The 20,285-nt window shown below is 36.6% G+C and overlaps 1 protein-coding gene across 1 annotated transcript in view; it reads right to left on the bottom strand.

Annotated features, from left to right (window-relative positions):
- The window catches only part of LOC145980575 (homeobox protein unc-42-like), a 148,567-nt gene extending 128,681 nt beyond the window's left edge, over nucleotides 1-19,886 (bottom strand). Inside the window, exon 1 of the mRNA XM_083113609.1 lies at nucleotides 19,724-19,886. Coding sequence (XP_082969735.1) covers nucleotides 19,724-19,886 — 163 coding nt within the window. The remainder of the gene's footprint in view (nucleotides 1-19,723) is intronic.
- Between the last annotated feature and the right edge of the window lie 399 nt (nucleotides 19,887-20,285).

The raw sequence follows: 20,285 nt of genomic DNA, 5'->3' as shown, positions 1-20,285 counted from the left end.
TATGCTTACAGGCCGAAACCAAGTGTTAGGTAATAATCAGAATCTAATTATTGATATCAACTCGTTTGAACCAGTTTCCAAAGTCAAATACTTAGGAGAAATATTAACAAATGAAAATTTATTATATTATAAATATAAAAAATTATATTAAAGAGGAAATAAAAAGTAAGCTTAATTCAGGAAATGCATGTTACTTCTCTATTCATAAACTTTTGTATTCTCGTTTAATATCTAAGAAACTAAAAGTTAAAATATACAAAACCAGTAATTTTGCCTGTAGTATTATATGGGTATATGGTCCCTTACATTGAAAGAGGAACATAAATTGAGAGTATTTGAAAATAAGATCCTTAGGAAAATCTTTGGACCTAAAAGGGATGAGGAGACAGGTGAGTGGAGAAGGTTACATAATTTAGAACTACATAATTTGTATTCATGTCCAGATATTATTAGAATAATTAAATCAAGAAGACTTAGGTGGGCAGGCCATGTTGCACAAATGGGAGAGGAAAGAGGAGTTTACGTGATTCTTGTTGGGAAACCTGATGGTAAGAGACCTGTAGGTAGGCCAAGACGAAGATGGAGGGACAACGTTGAGATGGACCTAAGGGAAATCGGTAGGGATGGAAAAGAGTATATAGATCTTGATCAAGATAGGGAAACATGGAAGGCCATGAACCTTCGGGTTTAAGAAGGCTAGAGAGTTAGTTAGTTAGTTAATTCTATATAAGAGCCATTCTATGATTCTAAGTGAAAATGGACAAAGAAGGTAAATTTATTTTTATTGAATGCAGCACTTATTATACATGAAATTAAAGAGAAAACTATGTAGAATTTGGAATTATTAATACAAACATGGTTTTTAAATAACACATTGTTTCAAACATTTATATAGTACAAGTGGGATTTTATGTGTGGTGTTTCCACTTAATTTAGTTTCATTCTATGATACAGCATAATACCATAAGAAAACTAAATTAATTCTAATTTAGTTCTAATTATCTAATTTATTGTTTCTATATCTTAAGCTCTGAAGTATCCTACTTCATTTCTGATACAAACTTAGTTTGAAGAATCTATTTGTGATAATTCTCATAGCCTTTCCATTGTCACATAATCCTACATGTGCATGATGTACACCCGTCACAGGCAAAAAATGTTTATGAGAAAAGTATGTAGTAATATTTTTAGAAACTAAAAGCATCTAAATGTCGAGTAAAGTTTGCTTTTGTGAAAATAAAATGAAATTGTTTGAGTAAACCAATATATTTCACAGAGTTTTCTGAAAGACTGAGGCAGGTCGTAAAGCCACGTCTCGGAAGTGATTCGTCACAAGTAGAAAAATGTATTTTCTGTAGCTGAGAATTGAGATGGGGAGAAATATTCTAAAATTAAATAACTCATCAAGGAAAATGAAATTACATGAATTGGTAGAGTTACATATTTGAAGGAGGTAAGAAAATAATTTTAAAATGAATGTAAATTTGTCTGAATGTCACACCAGTCACAATGGAATTGCCCATAAGCCCTTCTTGTTCATTTCCTGGTATTCCATATTTGAAGCAATTTTTCTTAGCATAGAATTTTCACAATTTCAATTGTTTTCTTTTCCTTTTCTGTTTTTTAAGGTAACTGAACGGTGGGTACTCTAAGAAACATTCGAAAATCTAACATTTACTTTTGTGAGTACTTAAGGGAGAGTCGTACAGTACCGGCCGTCCTACAGTATCGGCCAATTGCTAGTTCGGACATTTGACGCTACATAGCAGTAGTTCACGGGAGTAGGAGGGAAGTGTATGTATTCGCGTGCGTTATAGTTCTGGATCACCCGCTTTCACGCAGTATTGTGAGAGCTGTGCCTGTGTTACTGTGAAGAGTCAAGTGGCTGCGTGAAAGAAGTTATTTCTGGGGCCCCGGTATTCGAGTTCGAGGTAAGTGTTTGATTTTATTGCCAGATTCAGTCTATCGGTATTCTATAAGGATACGAAAACCTGTAAATAGTATAGCAAATTGATTATAAACAAATTGTAATCGGAACTTTTGTTACCACCTAATGATCGTACAGTATCGGCCAGCGAAGTGTCGTCCAGTATCGGCCACACAGAATTTCGTATGCACCTACTACAGTCCTGCTTGCATTTGTTTTCAGAGTAAGATGGCAGACGAGGAGGACAACAAAAGAGGTAAATGGACTGAAGAGGCCATGAAAGAGGCGGCAAATGAGGTAATGACAAACAAAATGACAGCAAGACAAGCCGCTAGTATATATTGTTTACCAAGAAGCACGCTAGGAGATAGATTGAGAGCAATTCAACGTGGTATGGAAGTGAACCTGACACCTCAGATGGGCAGATTTAAGAAGACGTTTGATGACGAAATGGAAAAAAACCATTACTTTCATATATGAAAGACTTGGACAATAAGTTTATGCCCCTCAGTAAATAAGAAGACAAAGAAGACAACTGTAGAGACTGCAAAATGCATAATTTGAGAGTCCATTGAGGAAGATTGGGTTCAGTGTACCGAATGTGGAGTTTGGCACATATTGAATGCGTAAACCAAGAAAATATTTTGTATTTTTGTGAATATTGTAAAAATGTGATTTCAACTCTGCTTTAACGGACTTTATTTCCGCATTTGTTAACTACCATACCTTTGTACACACAGTTCACAGTTTCTTCATAAAACTGAAGCATTTATCAATAGTTACCAGCACCGATACTGGACGACAATTTTTCCACTCATTGAAAATTCAGCTTTTCGTTTTTTTGCATATATCTTGTAGTTCTGAAAACATTTCAGAGAAATTAAACCCGTGTTCCTTAAAGTATGCATTGAGGTATCATATTACTATGTTCAATCCGACTATCTCCTAATCCCTTATCAGTTAAAATCAATAAGCTTAAGGTGGCCGGTGCTGTACGACTCTCCCCTATAGTTAGCTGAATTTGCAAGAAGAAGGATTGGTATTCCATATTTAAGTAATTTCCCCAAATTTCATCAGTTTCGTGTGATGCACTGAAAATGCATCAACTGAGATCATTACGATAATTTCAAGGAAACCAACATCACACGTTTAATTGTGTCAATATGTGCATCAAAAGTGCATCAACTCTGCGTGTAGGCAACATAATTTCTGTTTTATAGGTGGTCGAAACACCCACAAAAATTTCAACTATTGTAAAACATTTTCAAGGTAATTTACATTGACCATATGACAATTTCACAACAGAAAAAAAGTGAATTCTTGCTATAATGTGAATTTTAGTTATCACTTCTTAATTATAAACGTAATTTATCAATAATTATATTTCAAATTCAATCTACTCTTATTACATATTCATTTTCTGAGTAGAAATACGATGGTATTATATAGAGCACGGCTGCAAAATAAACATTTGAAGATATCACAAATCAAGAGCCATCTATGAGACAAAATCGGAATTAATATTTTTGCTTTTGGAGTGATACTAGAAAATCCACTCCCTTCACGGAACTGGATAATACTCCTTACTGTTATGGTGATCATATTGTTAGCGATGATTAAATTTTGTTCATTTTGTTGATTTTACGTCGCTTTTCTGCTACTTTTGGCTAATCGCGTCGATGAGATGAATGGTAATAAGGTGAAATGGATTGAATGACAATGACAAACACACCCAAAAAACATAGATAAGTGCACTACGGTTGACGCTTGAGTCACACTAGAACCGGCTTGAAAATGTGTGTGTGTGTTTGGGGGGGGGGAGGGGGCTGCTAGGAAACTTAGAAGGGCAGCAATCTTTTAGTACAGGTGACTGGGAATTTTTGTGTATTACAAAAATACGCACATGATGTCATTCGATTTACATGTTTGCATATAAGGTTGAAAAATGAAATTAGGAAAACTCATTATAATGATGATATGTTATTTTTGTCTTTCCAGAAAGTTAAATAAACTTTTCAATTGACAGAACACTGCTCTAGGTCATTTTTAACATTTTCATCTGAATCTAATGTTGTTAATTCCAACTAACTATCTTGTTGAAAACACTAGATTAGTCATCATTATTTATTACTATCTGATTAGCCGGCGTTGCCCGGGTATTTATTTATCCCAATCTTCTATTAGCCAGGAAAATAATGAATTCCAACTATAGTGTAAAATGTAACTAATTTTATTTCATCGTGAATGTCACCAATTAGCTTAGCGACTCCGAAAACTATGGATTTGACAATAATCTAGGTCATTTGTGGCATTTTATTGTTCACCCCTTCTTACCCCCCATGCTGATAGGTGATGAACTTGAAGTTGAACCGCATTGGGAGTGTCACGAAAACTATGGATTCCACACTAATATCGGTCGTTTTCGCAACACAGCCTGAATGTTAGACAACCCGAGAAACACTATCGTTGTGCGAGATTGCATAGAGTCACGGATGTCTGTTTGTGCGGAATTTAATATTGGTCGTTTTGGATTATTTTTACATGTCACCCCTTCCCACCCCACCCCTAGGGGTGCCAGGGGTAACTTACCCAAAAGTATTCTTTCCAGATTGCAAGTTATACGTGTACCAAGTTTGGTTGAAATTGCTCCAGGCGTTCGAGAGTTATGCCGGAACAAACATATACACACACCCACACACACATCCATTTAAATATATACGTGTATATATATATAAATAATAATAAGAAGAAGATTAACGAATTTAATTTGAGATTCTCTACTTCACATTTGAACACGAGATTACTTCTCCATGCTTCAATAAATGCATTGTATTTATAAAGAAAACCTGCTTCCTTCTTATCTGTTACAAGACTTGCACTACATGTGACTACTTCATTCCACAAACTTAGTAATTATAGCACACATTTTCTATTATTACACGCTGCGAATTCTACCACAAAGTCATCTCATTCCAGATCTTCTGCTATGTCTTTATCACAGTAATGTCAGCTTTGCGATGATGGAGCATAGATAATTGCCTTGTACTTAAAATTGGCGTTAAACGTGAAAAGCATATTTTTATCGTCACAGTACTAGTGGAACGTGAACGTTACTTTTTGTGTATTTCAAGATATAGTTACTAAATTCTTGTATTCATAACGTTGACAAGTTCAACAAATTATGAGCAAAAAATTCTCAAACTTTAAGTGCGGGGACTTTTCGAACTCTCAATTATCTACATTGAATTCTCCGTTTGTAATAGATTCAAATTTGCTTTGAAAATTTAGGAGGAGGCTGAGGCAAATTTAGGGGTACTATTCCATCTAGCACCTCCCGGCCAGTGATTTATCCACACACCCACCCCCTAACACCCCCAAAATGTCCTCACACCACATAAAATTTTCCAAAGCTCACAATATATATAAAGTAATTATAGATGCAAAGCGATGCACTCAATTTGCAAAAAGACTTGGAAAATGCGCAAAGATAGAGCATCAAAAATAAATTAAACTTTAATGTCACAAAATGCTTTGCAATAACTTTTTCCAGTCAAACCAAACCTAATATTTATCAGTATACAATGAATAATCATGCATTACAAAGAGTAAATCAGATAAATGACTTGGGAGTTACATTAAATACCAAATTATCTTTTGGAACACATATTGATCAGATTTGTAATGATGCTTACAGAACTTCAGGGTTCTTAATTAGAAATTCATAAGACATGCATAGTGAAAGAGCACTGAGAAGCCTTGTTCAAACCAAATTAGAATATGCAAGTGTAGCGCGGTCACCTTACACTCAATATAATAGCAAAAAGATAGAAATAATTCAGAATAAATTTGTTCGGTACTTGTATTACAAAAAATACAAAAATTCATCTTTTCAGGATCAGGTATTATATAAACAACTACTCAATGAAATCAATGTTACACCTTTGGAGAGTGGTATCACATCAATTATTTTTTATATAAGTTAGTAACGGGCTGGTCGACAGTCCAAGTCTCTTCCAAACATTAACTTTAATGCTAAGAAGGACATGTTACGGTTCAGGCAGCCTTTTTATTACGGCAAATCGCACCAGAATTCGCCCATTCTAAGACTGTGTATTAAATACAATGAAATAGTCAGAAACGGTGGAGACTTGGACTTCGCTATGCCATTCAAGCAGTTCCTGTCTGTCCGAAGAACGTCATGAACAAATCAAACAATTATAGATGTTTTCTGTGTACATTGTTATGTTTGTAAATATAATTATGCCCGTATGTATGTATATTTGTTTATATATGAGTATATACATGTGTATGTCTGCATATAGATATGTATCTTCTTATATCTCTAACCTAACCTAACCTGTAAATGTCATTTTTAGATTTATGTTTTGTATAAAATTTGTGCTAGTATTCTTTACGCAATGATTAATGTAGTTTTGCTATCTTTCTTCTTCTTTTGTTTTGTATTGTTGAAATTGTAATTTTTGAATTGTTATGTAAGCCAAAGCTCTGTTATAGGTGAAAATAAATAAGTAAATAATACATTTATGTTCATTTTGGCTCTAAATTTACCATTACACTACTAAATACGAACTTACACCACCAGGTAAATTCTCGATAAAGCCCTACCCTTCGTTACAGGTCTGACTTGATTGATTTGGTTTATTTTACTCAGCTTTCTGCCACCTTTGGCTAATCGCGAAGATGAGGATGATAGTGATGAATCAATGAATGAATTAAAATTTTTGGGTGTGTCGGCCATTTTGCACCCTCATGAGTATACGAGGAAAAATCCCCTTATTTACAACCCTTACGTTAAACTTAAAAAAGGGGTGTAAAGAGCTCCTGGAAAAAGGTTAAAAATGCAAGTATAAAAAGATTTGCACACGACAAACATCAATAACAAAAGGTAAGACAAACACTTCCTCATAAACAGTAAAACGTAAAAACATTTGCTAAAACTCAGTCATCATTTCTCATAATGAATGATAAATCGTTGGGAAGGTAAAAACTGTCTGAGGAAAGTAATATATGATTAATTGATAAAGGGACGGTCTCACAGAACCAGTATTCGAACCTGGGAAGGGTCTGACTTGAGTGCTTTCTCATGATTGATTGATGAGTTGGTGTTTTAAGTCCACTTTATGCACAGTAAGACGGACTGGACCTACAGTTTAAAGTGGGATCTATAACCATATGCAAGTAGTAGGGCTAAAAGTGAAAAAAAAGAAAGGTTTAGTTAGTTTGCCACCAGATGGCTTTAATTTGAAAAAAGAGGCGTGGCTGAAATTCCAGAGGTCGAAGGAAAGCAAGCTTCGTGTGGGAACTTCACTATAGTGCACGTCAAATCTCCTGCATATGGCCTTTAACGGCTGAACAGCACCAGCGAATCACAGACGTGCGGCGTTGCCGTGCTCTCCGTGACAAGGCGTTTCGCTCAACCACGCTGTCTCTTTTCCGTGTAAGATTTCGACATGGCACCGCTGCAGTACGCTGCTATTGGCTACCGCCATATGCAGGAGATTTGACGCGCACTCTACCCACTGATTAGCAGAGGTTAAAACACGTTAAGTGGAGTAAGTTTTTGTGTAGAGTATTTAGTTGGATTTTTAGCAGTGATGTGCAGTAGACTATAAGTTTACGTCTACATGCGTTGTCTACACGTAATCTACGCGTATATTACATTGGGTTGTAGTTTACATAGACTACGTAGACAATCTACAGTGCATTAAAATTAATTTTCAAAGGTTTCATGAAGAGAAAGTGACATATTGAACTATATTGGTTCCTAACGAAATGAAAAGAATCCTATTTACAACAAAATTTCTCTTCTCGTCTATTATCAACTATGGAAGAAGAAAATTAGTATGCAAAAAACAACAAGAGATGGCAGTCGTGAGGCAAGAGTGGTCTTCTTCCCATAAAACACTAGAATATTTCCTATGTTAGGTTTCTTCCTAGGTGAGAAATTGTTCGAATTTGGAAGGAAGAGTATGAAAAGTTTTCTTTACACATCAGCAACTGATACGCAATATTATTTTGTTCTACTTCCACGGCGCCCTTTGCTAAGTTATCACTTTTCGCTATGTTGTTTACATAGATTACGTAAAATACGTGTATAAAATAGTCTACGTGTAGAATGTAGACTATCGTTGTTTACGCGTAGACGCACATTACTAATTTTTAGTTAAAGCACTGCACACTTTGTTCTATTCAGAGATAGGTCTTTTGGGGGGAAATTAATATTAAAATGAAATTACTATAATCTCTTTTTGGTTAAATAACGTGTATAAGGAAGTCTAAATTATGTAAAGATTTAATTGGATAATTTGATTGTTTCTATATTATTTATTGTATTTATATTGGGGGTAAATACTCTTATAATCATTATTTATGTAGTCTGAAGCCCTTCAAGCCTTTTATGTATAATTTATCTAAACCTACAGTTTTACGCTTAAGTCTTCCACTGCCATATCATTATATTTCTGCTAGGTTAATAGACCGACTTCAGTTGCAAGCCTTGTGTCCTAATGAAGGACTATATTTCTTAGTGAATAATTGTAAAGGAAGTGCAATAAGAAGCTGCTCATAGATCCGAACCAGTATGTGCCTCCACCGGGTATCGAATCCGGGACATCTTGATTTCAAGGCGACGACGCTACCACTGCGCCATCGGGAAGGCACTTTGTCTGTAGGATAAGATAAAATAAATTCATAATAAATCATTCACTCAGATATTGACAACAATAGTTAAGATAGAACCACTTTCTCTATAAAAAGGAAGAGAGTTTCAGCTTTATTTTCACCGCACCGAATGAAGGAGGAGGGGGAGGGTGATAGCAGCCGCTAATGGTTTTGTTAAATATTCATTTCCTGAGGCTTTGGCGGTGATATTGCTATGCTGCATTATTGATAACCCTGTGTGCATCCCTCATTCTGGTGTAACCGCGAAAAAGAACGGGGTGCAAGCGGATCTTTCATCAACTCGCCAATCGGCTTTCTTCCAGTGATCACGTGGTCTATATCCTCTTGTTTCCCTTTAATACACACCAAGGCCTATTATCCGCCTAAAAATGTGGAGCTGGGACTTAATAAATGGTGATGGGCGTTCAACTCCTCCGAAATACCTGTGCAGTAGCAGGTACAGTGGAATCCATGAGTATTACCGTGCAAATTAACTATTTTCATTAATTTCTCTCTTACATCCTATGTGTTTTTAAGCGATATATTTTTATATATGCTGGTACAGAAGTTGCCAACAGTTTGCTTAGAATTTTCTTTTAATTCTTGAAGTTATTGGGTCAAATAAAGTGCACGAACATGGTGATGGACAATTTGCACGGCAATACTCATGGATGCCACTGTATATCACAGTGCACATCCAGGCCTGTGAATTCTGGATATTTCTGCATTGTAAGTGCCTCAAACTTCTTGGAAATAGCAGTTTTAATCCAGAAATGCAAAAACAATTACAGGAAAGGGAAACAGTATGTACAATTAGAAATTGTGGGTCGGGAAATTTCGATCATTTCTCGTCCCTAAAATATCCCAGCTTATAGTCGGGGAAAAACGAATTTTGATGGTTTCTAAAATCGTGACTTGGGAAAATTTCTAGACCAAAAGTCGGTCTGCACAATCCTGCAGAAAGAGAGTAGATGTATATATGAATATGTGTGTGGGTGTGTAGGTGTGTGTGTGTGTGAATGTGTGTGTGTGCGTACGCACACAAACTTCCTGTTTATGCCTGAATCTAGCAATTTCCACGGCAATTGACGGTTAGACCGTGATTTCTTCCATCAACTTTTACGGTGTAGAAGTTACCGTAACATTTGTGTTAGGCCTATATGGGATCGTTACTTGACCCTGTTTTATGTAGAATATGTTTATTAATTAATTTAATAAGACCGGATATATTTAGTTTCAAAACATTTGGTTATTTGGTATACCATATACATACGTATATGTAAATAGAATAAACATCACGGTATCCAAAGTTCAGGCGTTGGGTTATGATTTGAGAAAAATCAAAAATACTTTTTCAGTTTGTTTATAAGTTCACTTTATGCGCAGAAAGGCTAATCGGGGCTGGACCTACAGTTTAAAGTGGGATCCGAACCAATATGTGCCTCCACCGGGAATCGAACCCGGGAACCTCAAAGTACTTATCTATAGCAATCTTCCGCTATTTCCCACCACGGCACTCGAGGTACTTTTTATGTCTTTTACTGTACCTCGAGACTGTTATTAATGCTTTGAGTGTAATGTGGCGTAAGAGGTACCTGACGAGGTGAGAGGATTTTTTCTTTTGGGGGGGCGCTGTAATTGTAAAAGTGGCTTTTACATAGCTGCCTTTTATGGAGGCGGCATATACAATAAGATATTCCATATATTTAGAACTCTCCATTATCATAAATCTGGGAAATCATTTTAGCAGGTTTGAATTTAGTACTATGTTTTCCCCCGAGTTCTTCACTGTTTTTATTTGAAAATATCGATTTTCTCAAAATTTTGGAGGGGGTTGTGACCCCCTGAGCCTCCCCTCTGTGTACGACAATGGTCGTGGTGAAGAATCAGCAAAGCTAGACATCCACGGTAAATTCAAAAAATACACGAAAAACATTAATTTACAAAAACAGAATGCAACGTTTTTTTTTGGTAGGGACATGCACATTCGTGTCGTCACTTCTCTGTGTGGTGGCTACAAAAAGGAGAATCACGTAAGCATGGTTTCAGTAACCGCTCAGAATATTTTGAATTTGAATTCAAAATCTTGGGTGCGTCAGCACTAAGGCTACTTTGCACCCGTCACGTTATACGGGGTCCAGCCCCTTACCATAACTAAAATAGCATAATTGCAACGTGGTGTTACTAAAATATTATAACATTCTGACTTTCGTTAAACGCTGAGGCTGTAAAGGGAACGCAGCACACATATGGACAAAAAAAACAGGACAACACTCTTACGTACACGCACATGTAAACCATATGGCCAATGATTGAAATAAGGAATCATAGATGGCAGCACGCGGAAGAAATATTAGGATCGCAGACTATAGTAACAATGCGCACGCGAATTGAATGGAAGTGTTTGGTGAACTGAAATTAATTGTGCTTACATAAATTTATGAACTGAGAAAAACAATGGAGATGGATAAAGGCGAGATAAAGAAATGATCGACACGTGCAGCATATGCGATTGTACGTAAAGATTAATGAAGTTAAAAAGCGATTACAATTTCATATTCTCTACCGTCTTAGTGGGAAGGAGTTTTTCCACTAGACCTTTTTGGTTGTTTTCCCCGGTGCGGCGCCAACTCAGTGGCGGCCCCCAAGCACTTCCGTGGCGGCGCATATATTGCTGACCCGGATCGAGGTCGAGCGCGGAACAAGCAGCGCCCTTCGATTAACCCCCTTTTTTATGCTTGTATTAGGCTATTGCGCAGCAAAATATTGACTCGAATTATTGTTGTATCTTTGATAAAGCCCAAAAAAGAAGGGCAATATAGCAGGGAAGATACGGGAATCAATCCAATGTCTAATAGATGAAAGAGTTTTGGATAGAGGTGCTTTTGTAAATAAGATATATATTTACTAGAAGAATAAATATATGAAAGACATAATTTCATCAATTGAAGAATAAGTATAATGGTTAGCAGAAGAAGAAAATTATCGACTAGTAGAAGAAGTTTATAGAAGAATAAGTATATTGATTAGTAGAAGAAGAAGACTATCGATTAGTAGAAGAAGTCTATTAACCAATAGAAAATTTCGTCTATTAACTAATAGAAGAAGTTTAGTAATCAATGTGAGAATAAATATATTGAAGAAGTATAAGAAGAATTATATTAATTAATAGAAGAAGAAACCTATTGACAAATAGAAGAAGTGTATTAAATAATAGAAGAAGAAGTTAAGAAAAAGTAGCTATATTGATCAATAGAAGAAGAAATCTACTAACGAATGGAAGAATGAGTATATTGATTAGTAGAAGAAGACTCTCGACTAGTAGAAGAGGAAGCCTATCAACCAATCGATAGAAGAAAAAGTCTGTTAACCACTTGATAGAAGAAGAAGCCTCTTAACCAACAGAGGAATCAGCCGATTAAAGATAGAAGATGAGGAAGTCTTTCACGTATCCAGAAAGAAGAAGAAGAAGAAGCTCATTAGCCAAATAGAAGAAGAAGTTCATCACGTATCCAGAAAGAAGAAGAAGCCTTTCAGTGGATGAAATATGTTTAATAGAGATATGTGTGACCAAGAAACAAAGAGACAGCTTTAAATACAATCCTGTATATAAATATGAAAATATAAAAATATGAAAAATATGAAAATTAAGAATATACGGTGCATCGTACCTTTCGTAGTAGGTTAAACAAGTTGTTTCCTTTGTTTCCTTTCTCCTTCTGTAATAAGTTATCTATCAGTTTTAGTTGCCCTGAGAATCTCATGTTTTACTCTGGACTGGTGTCACCCTCTTCGGGATGTGGCAACATATAGAATTATACTGGCCATAGGGCCAGTCGCCAGAGCCTCGTTAGTCTGCAAAATGCAGTCCAGGGTGTAAGCGGTGAAAGGTCACCGCTTACACCCATCTCAGAATATTAAACAAGCACATACACATACATGTTTTATATATTTGTATATTTGAACTTCTATGTGCGAGCCGTTGGCTGTACGCACTACATGTTGATTCATCTTGGTTATTCTTTTGACAAATGTTTGAAAATATGAAACAAATACAAACAAACATATATATATATATATATTGCACAATGCTGGTTCCACAGTCCACGTATTATAAGCTAAGGTTGCTTTGTGCGGTTTCTTCGCTCTTATCGGTATCCGCTATCGCCTTTCCTCGTTGTTCTCTCACTTCCCAGGAATATCTCCCAACTCGTTGCACTATCTCACTTATGATTCCTCTTCTATCTTCTACCACTTCCATTATTTCCCTCCCTGTTACGTTTTTAACCTGCTTGTCTCGCATATCACGCGTGTAGAAGGGCAGGCAGATAAAATATGCTTGTCCGTCTCTCCCTCCCCGCACAAAGAGCATTTATATATAGCTATGCGTACATACATACATATACGTACATAAAGCATTGAAACAAGAAAAACCAGAAATACAAAGAAATCCCATGAAGGAGCAAAATTCAGTTATAGAAGTTTTGTTTTTATTTACTAACTCTCACATTTTAGAGACAAACTTATTTAATATCCTTCAAGAAATAACATTCGTCCTACTCCCCCTGTCATAACACATTACACCTTGTTCTATTACTAACATAACGAATATTCCTATTTTATTGCTCTACTAGCACAAAATCTTAACTGTAAACCAAGCTCGTTTCTGGTACGCCGAAACAATCTTGGTCCACACTATCCATGAGAAGTTAACCAGTGGTGGGTTATCGCCTCAAACATGTATAATTGAAAGCATCAATAAAAAAGGAAGAAATGAAAAACGGGGGAACCGAAATTCTGCGGATCTGACGGCCTGGTTTATTTTAAAGGCACCAGGGCATTTAGTGCCTACCCCTGAATGTATACGGGTGGAGGTTGGGCGTCTTCAGGGGTGCTCCCCTTTTTCTTCGCTTTCAGTTTTAGAATACTTAAGAAATCATAAAAATGCAATAAAAACTTACAAAAATAGTAACAAATGACCAATAGCCCCACAAAGTACACTTTTTTTAAAAAAAAACAACAACAATGTTTTGTGGTTCTGTCTGAAGTGCTATAGATTTTTCACCGACTTCCGACCACGGAATAGGACAAGGATAATAATAATTAATTTACAATAAATGAATAGTTTATTATTATTCTTTTATATAAAGAGCCTGACTTCTGCAACAAAAAGTTCTGACCACTCCTACAGAGTTTTTGTGTTAAGTCCACTTTATGCATGGATGAGATAAACGGGACTGGATCTACAGTTTAAAGTCGGATTCGAACAACTATATACCTACGCCGGGTGTCGAACTTGGAAGACCTTGATTACACGGCGACAACGTTACCACTAAGCCATCGGAGAGACCTTGGCCACTTTAATAACAGTAACTGAAGCAAACTTGATTGTCTTCTAAAGCATAATTTCTCTTTTGGCACATTTACGTTTACTCTCACTCTTTTAAAATTATTATTACACAAGGGGTGAACCCCAGCAAATCCCCCCCTCTCGAGTAACAGAATAAAGTACATAAAATGATCTAATTAGACGGATAAAAATAAATTCCTACCAGGAGAAACAAACGGAAGAGATGCCTTATTCAGCTGCTATCATGAACTGTACCTAACAGAAAAGATCGTCTGAAAGAATCCAAAATCGCACATTTAAGTGTACCATTTGCGCCAAAAATGCAAGTTTGATCTGGTGCATTTCAAGTTCTGCGTGCCACGATACTCTAAAATTCTAGAAAAATTGGTCTGTTAGAAACTATTCTTAAGAATTCGGCTGAAATAGGTGTGGATACTTTCTGTCTATTGTCCAAATAGTAGTTTTGCGTACACAAAAATATATGTCTATTACATAACGTCGAATGTAATTCTCAGCAGTGTTGCAAAATTACTTTTCAAAAGCTACTTACACTTAGTTTGCTCAAAAATAGCTCAAGTCATTTAAAAATAACTCCAAGTTCTACATTATGTATAACTTGTCACTGGTCACTGTTAGAATTTACTGTAAAATTTACAATGTAATACTGTTTAAAATTTACAGCCTGCCTGTACAATTACAAAAACGGGACACAACAGTATTTTACTTACATTAGAATATTTTTCATGCATAAAGGTAAATAATAATTATCAATTTTACTTGCATGCACCATAAATGTATATTTTCAAAAAGTGAATAATTAAAATTGCATTAATTAGGTTCATTATGTAATGACTGTTTACACTTTGCAAAATATGCAGAAAAATCACTAAAAAATGTAAAAAATATGTAAGTACCGATATTGAAATGTGTAATATGTTTTCTTAGTTTTCGGTATTTTCCGTAATTCTTGTGATTTTCTTAGGTTCTTGACAGTAAAAAAAATTTATTTAGGGTCTACTAAATTTAATTTCTCATTTTTTAAAATATATTATAAGAAGTTCCCTCGAAACAAAAGTGTAACGTGCTAAATAAGATTGATAATGTGAATGACAACGGTTTTCGGCGTGGCCTTGTGAAAGATGCATATAAACGCAAATACTGCCTTTTCTGTGCAAATATGTATTCTAAAGGCAAAATAAGTAACATACCTCAAAAATATGTAAAATGAGATTCATATATATGAATTCCTAATGTCATAATGCCGACATTTCTCATTTTGCGAAAGGAAAGAAAGTAATTTCATCAAAAATCCGGGGCCTGCTGATGAAAAAAAACTAATTCCCACGAAACTATGATAAAACTAATGTGCTTAAATATTAAATATAGAGGAAAAAATTGAAAGTAAATCCTTACACTCGAAAATGATGCAAAGCATTTGCTCATGATAAATGGATACATGAACTTTTCAATTTGATTTCTCATAGTTTTTTTTTACCAATTCATAATTTTGTTCGTGACTTTTGAAATCTACAATAAACTAAGAGTAAATGTAACTATTTATTTCGTCACTAGTTACTTGAAAGATAGCCCAGTTACAATTACTAGATTGAAAAAGTAATTTCCCCTGCTATCCAACTTTCGTAAAAGAAATTACCGTGACCATCTTTGATGAGTTGAAAGCCATTGCATAGTTAATCCATAATGTAATATTTATGCATCGAAATATATTAGACTAAAATTTGAATAAAGAACGGTTGAGTTCACTTGTAAATAAACAGGCAGGTTGTTAAATATTAAATTTTAACGGTTAAATATTGCAAATTTTTCTAATTATAGTTAAGCTTATTTGAAAAAGTAAATGTAACTTCCAAACTCTGATTGTCGTTCTCCCAAATAATTTGGTACACGTTTGATTGATTGGGTTAGATTATTTTACTTCGCTTTTTCCACTTTTGGTTAATCGCGACGAGGATGTGTGTCGGAAATCAAACCTGGAACCTCTGGCGTTGTAGCACGCTGCACTAACCACTCCACTCGGCTAACTTAGTACAATTTAGTAAGATCTAAACTTTATCCGAATTTAGATATCAGTGTGATTCTGAAGGATTGAGACAAGACCCAACCATAGGATCCAGTGTTTGAAGGTTTGAACCCGAAACGCATCCTTACCAGGCGAGAATAACTGGGACTTGTAAACAGGGCTGTTAAAGGTTCAGGAATTGTAAATAAATTCAATTCCCAACAAGGAGAGAAAATCAGCAAGTGTAAATGGGTTGAAGACCGTAAAGAATCTTTTTATGTTTGAAGTAGGCTATATCAATTCGGTCCAGAAACCTTGTTTCAGGATCAATTTAAATACGGTCCAGGACCGTTTTCAATGAAACAATACGCGACTTGGACCTAATTTAAATTGTGTGAGAAAAAATTTCCGATCCTGCAGGGGAACCCAATAGAACCCATTAGAATGTAAGGGTTCCTGGAACTTTAACATAGTTTCACTGTTTTTCGAAGTGTTTCAAAAATGATATTTTCGTAGACAAAAAAATAACAAAGGTATTTATGGTCAAATTAAAACAAAAGTCACAACAAGGAAAAAAAAAACAATATGCTTCGGTGTCCAAGTGTTGGCTGATCAGCTCAGAATTTTCCCCAATTACGTTTCCAGCTTGAAGCCACGGTCTGCGAACGTCACTTCGTCAGTTTCATCAAAATCACCAATCGTGGCGCAAGACGTAAGAAATGTAATAAGTACTGTGTCTGTCCAATTGATAAAACTTACAGAAGCAATAATAGTTCTAAAATGTCATTGCTGTAGACACAAAAGAAGTTACTGTGTAATTTACGATATCCTTAAAAATTAAAGAACCTGCCTTTTAATTTACAACTAGACGCAACCCTTTTCTTGAATTTTAATACATATTTTGCAATGCGTGATAGATGAGTATAAATTTCTGTTGTGTAGGGCTCCGTTAGCATGAATAGTTCGTAATATTCATCCATAATTTACATCTCGCCTGTTTTAATCCCTGCTTTATCACCCGGGCCGTCTTCTTGTACTTTAGCAATCTTTCTTATTTTTGATGTAGAAATCGTACTACTATTGTGTTATACAATAGTTAAAATTACATTAATTGTGGAAATTACATAATAGCTCTTAGTATTCTAAAAGCTGCCATGGGCATCTTTTGGACAGTAGTTGGATGGTAGCGGAAATTGGCGGTCTGAGATAATCATTTCTTCAGTCAACTTTTTACGGTGTAGATATAATAATATTGTTGTTGTTTTTCAGTTAAATTTATATTAGATATTTAAATTTGAATCACACATAAATCATTTTAATCAGTAACATTCGCAGATAAGAGTAAAGTAACACAATTTATTTGTTACTTTTCTGTATTACAAGTAATTGCAATGCTAACTTACTTGCTATACCTCCGTAAATCCCGAATTGGACAATGCTTTCCTTACAACAAAGCCTAAATATAAAAAAAATATACAAATAAAAAAAAGTTTGACTTTTTCTCAGATATCACTAGCTTGAATGACAGTGGTGTCAACATACTCATGTATTAGTGTATTTGTGTTATTTTACGTCGCATTTCAGTTACTTTTGGCTAATCGTGACGATGAAGATGGGTGATTGTAAGATGAAACTGATGAAGGAACACTCACAAAGAACAGCCATATCGGGACTCGAACCCGGAAACTAAAGTAGACTGATCAATGGTCTGGACCTCCGAGCTGGCTAAACAAGAAATGCACATGTGTGAACCTGTATGCGAAGAGATGCAGTGTACATGATTCTTAAATGTATCTAGCCTATACATTGTACGGCAATGCAAAGTGTTACTAGCCAATTACTTTCAACGCCAAGTAAGGAGTTACGTTTTGGGCAAAGTAACGATAGCATGGTATGACGTAATGTGCTACTTTTGGGACCAAAGAAAGTGTCGTGGTACTAGAAAAAAAGTGAATTAAAAAATCGGCAATTTGAGACTGTTGGTCACTAATATGAAACTTGTCGTTAAGTGCACTTAATCGGGACTTGACCTCCAGTTTAATGTGCGAGTCGAACCACAGTCAAATGTGCCTCCGCCGGGAATCGAACCCGGGACCACTAATCACAACCTAAAAACACACTAGAAATTTATAGAAATGTCGATGCACTTACTTTCTTGCACGCAGGAAAAAATCAAAAGCACAATGAAAGAACTTACTTGTGTCGCCAATAGAGCAACTAGAAAAAAAATAGACGTCTTGAAATAGAGCGGTCCGAATGCGGTTCAACCCGGGAGCGTCAACAGAGGGCACTGTTGCATGCCATGTTATGTCTGGCTCCTCCGCTTGCACCAGCCGAGCACAGGGGAATCCCCGCTAATGCAGTTAATCGTGGCGGCCGACACGGCCAGTTTGACGTAACAAGTTAAATTCCCGCGTTAGTCTAACGAGAGAGCGTCAGAAGGCGGGTAATTGTGTTGCGGGACAAAAGGGCCTGCCAAAGAAACTGGAGCAGTGAGGAAACACACTTAGCATTCTTCAGTTTGACCTGATTGGATAGTTAGGCGGCTCGGAGCAGTGTAACTCTATTAATAAACACGGACAAATCGAATAAAACTGCTCAACACGTTCTCCACTCAAAAGGCAGACGCCCCCCTTCCCCCTTTCGCTTCTCCCACGTCTAACTGAATTTGCTAGAGGAAAAACTTCAGATTGAATAAGAGAGATCCCCCGCCCCTCCGCGTTGCACGCCCGCCATCATTGGCTCCTCAGTTAAGGATAGGTGTACCAAACTGAATTATCCTATAACTTCCAGAAGCTTACCTGTACCAGAGGAACAAATGCGGTCGTTTAATGCCACAAACGACATAGTTATAATGGTATGTTGCTGCATGCAATGCTTCAGAAGCATGTAATAGGAAGAAATTGAATAATTTACTGTCATGTAAACGTATTTTAAACAAGATCAAGCTGAATGGTGTTTAGGAACAGGCACGAGAACAAATACATTGTTGTTTAGTTAGAGGAGAGTGTTATACCACGAGAACAAATAAAATGTCGCGTAGCTAGTGAAGCGTGTTATATCAAGAGAACAAATACAGTGATCTTTCACACAATGTTGCTTAGCTCCAGGAGCGTGTGATATCGCGAGAACAAATGCAATGGACTTTCGTCACAGGAGAGTGTTATAGTAAAAGAATAAATCCATTATTTTGCCACAGGAGCGTGTTATACCATGAGAATAAATAAAATGTTGTTTAACTACAGGGGCGTGTTACATCAATAGAACAAATACAGTCGTATTTTGCCACAGGCGCATGTTATCTCACGAGAATAAATTCAGCGGTCTTTAGGCACAGAAGTGTGTGGTGTCATGAAGAACAAACAAAATGATGTTTAGCTAAATGAGAGCGTTATCTCACGAGAACAAATACAATGATGTTTAGCTAAATTAGAGCGTTATCTCACGAGAACAAATACAATGATGTTTAGTTAAATAAGAGCGTTATCTCACGAGAACAAATACAGTGATGTCTAACTAAATGAAAGCGTTATCTCACGAGAACAAATACAATGTCGTTGTTCCACATGAGAGTGTTAAATTACGAAATGCCACAGGGGTAAGTTTTATCAGAGAAAAATACAATTGTACGTTGCTACATGTTAGGAAACCAAAAACAATGATCTAATTGACGTGTCAAGGGAAGAGAATATTCAATTAAGGTAACAATTAAGCCAATTAGCATGCCACGTGCTGGAGCACTTACCTGACGGATCCGTGAGGTTGCGTGTGACCGGAGGGGTGGGACCAGGAGTCGTGGTGACGGCCGGAGTCGAAGCGCTGTCCTGGAGGGCGTAGAGGGACGTGAAATCCTCGCATTTCCTCTTCTCGGCCGCCCGGTCGTCCGCCATGCTCCTGTCGTCCGTCATCATGGCGAGGTTCGGCCTGAGGTCCTCCAGCTTCCCGGTCTGGGAGAAGTTGAGTTGGCGGGAAAAAATGGCGGGGAAAATGTTGAACTGGTTGTCTCCACCCTCACCGGGGAAACACGAGCTCGCCTTGAAATCCAACTTTAACCGGAATTGCTGACCGGTCTGTCCCCAAATGTGTCCGGACACCGGAGTAGTCGCCAGTGCACGGTCGCCCTGTGCCGCCCTCTGTGACCCTCTGTCTAAATTTGCAACGTCGCACCGACAATGGTGTTAGGCTTATTAACTTCGGTGTAAACAAACCAGGGTGGCGGGGAACGTACCGTCTGGTGTTGCTTCTCGAAATATTTTGGCCACGTTTCCCCCAGAAAAACCGCGTTAAGGGGCCTTAAAAAAATACTA

The sequence above is a fragment of the Lepisma saccharinum genome, chromosome 28 (assembly GCF_977018435.1).
Source record: "Lepisma saccharinum chromosome 28, izLepSacc3.1, whole genome shotgun sequence".
NCBI classification, from domain to species: Eukaryota; Metazoa; Arthropoda; class Insecta; order Zygentoma; family Lepismatidae; genus Lepisma; species Lepisma saccharinum.
Note: the sequence above shows the minus strand (reverse complement) of the source record. Positions and strands in the feature narration are given on the sequence as shown.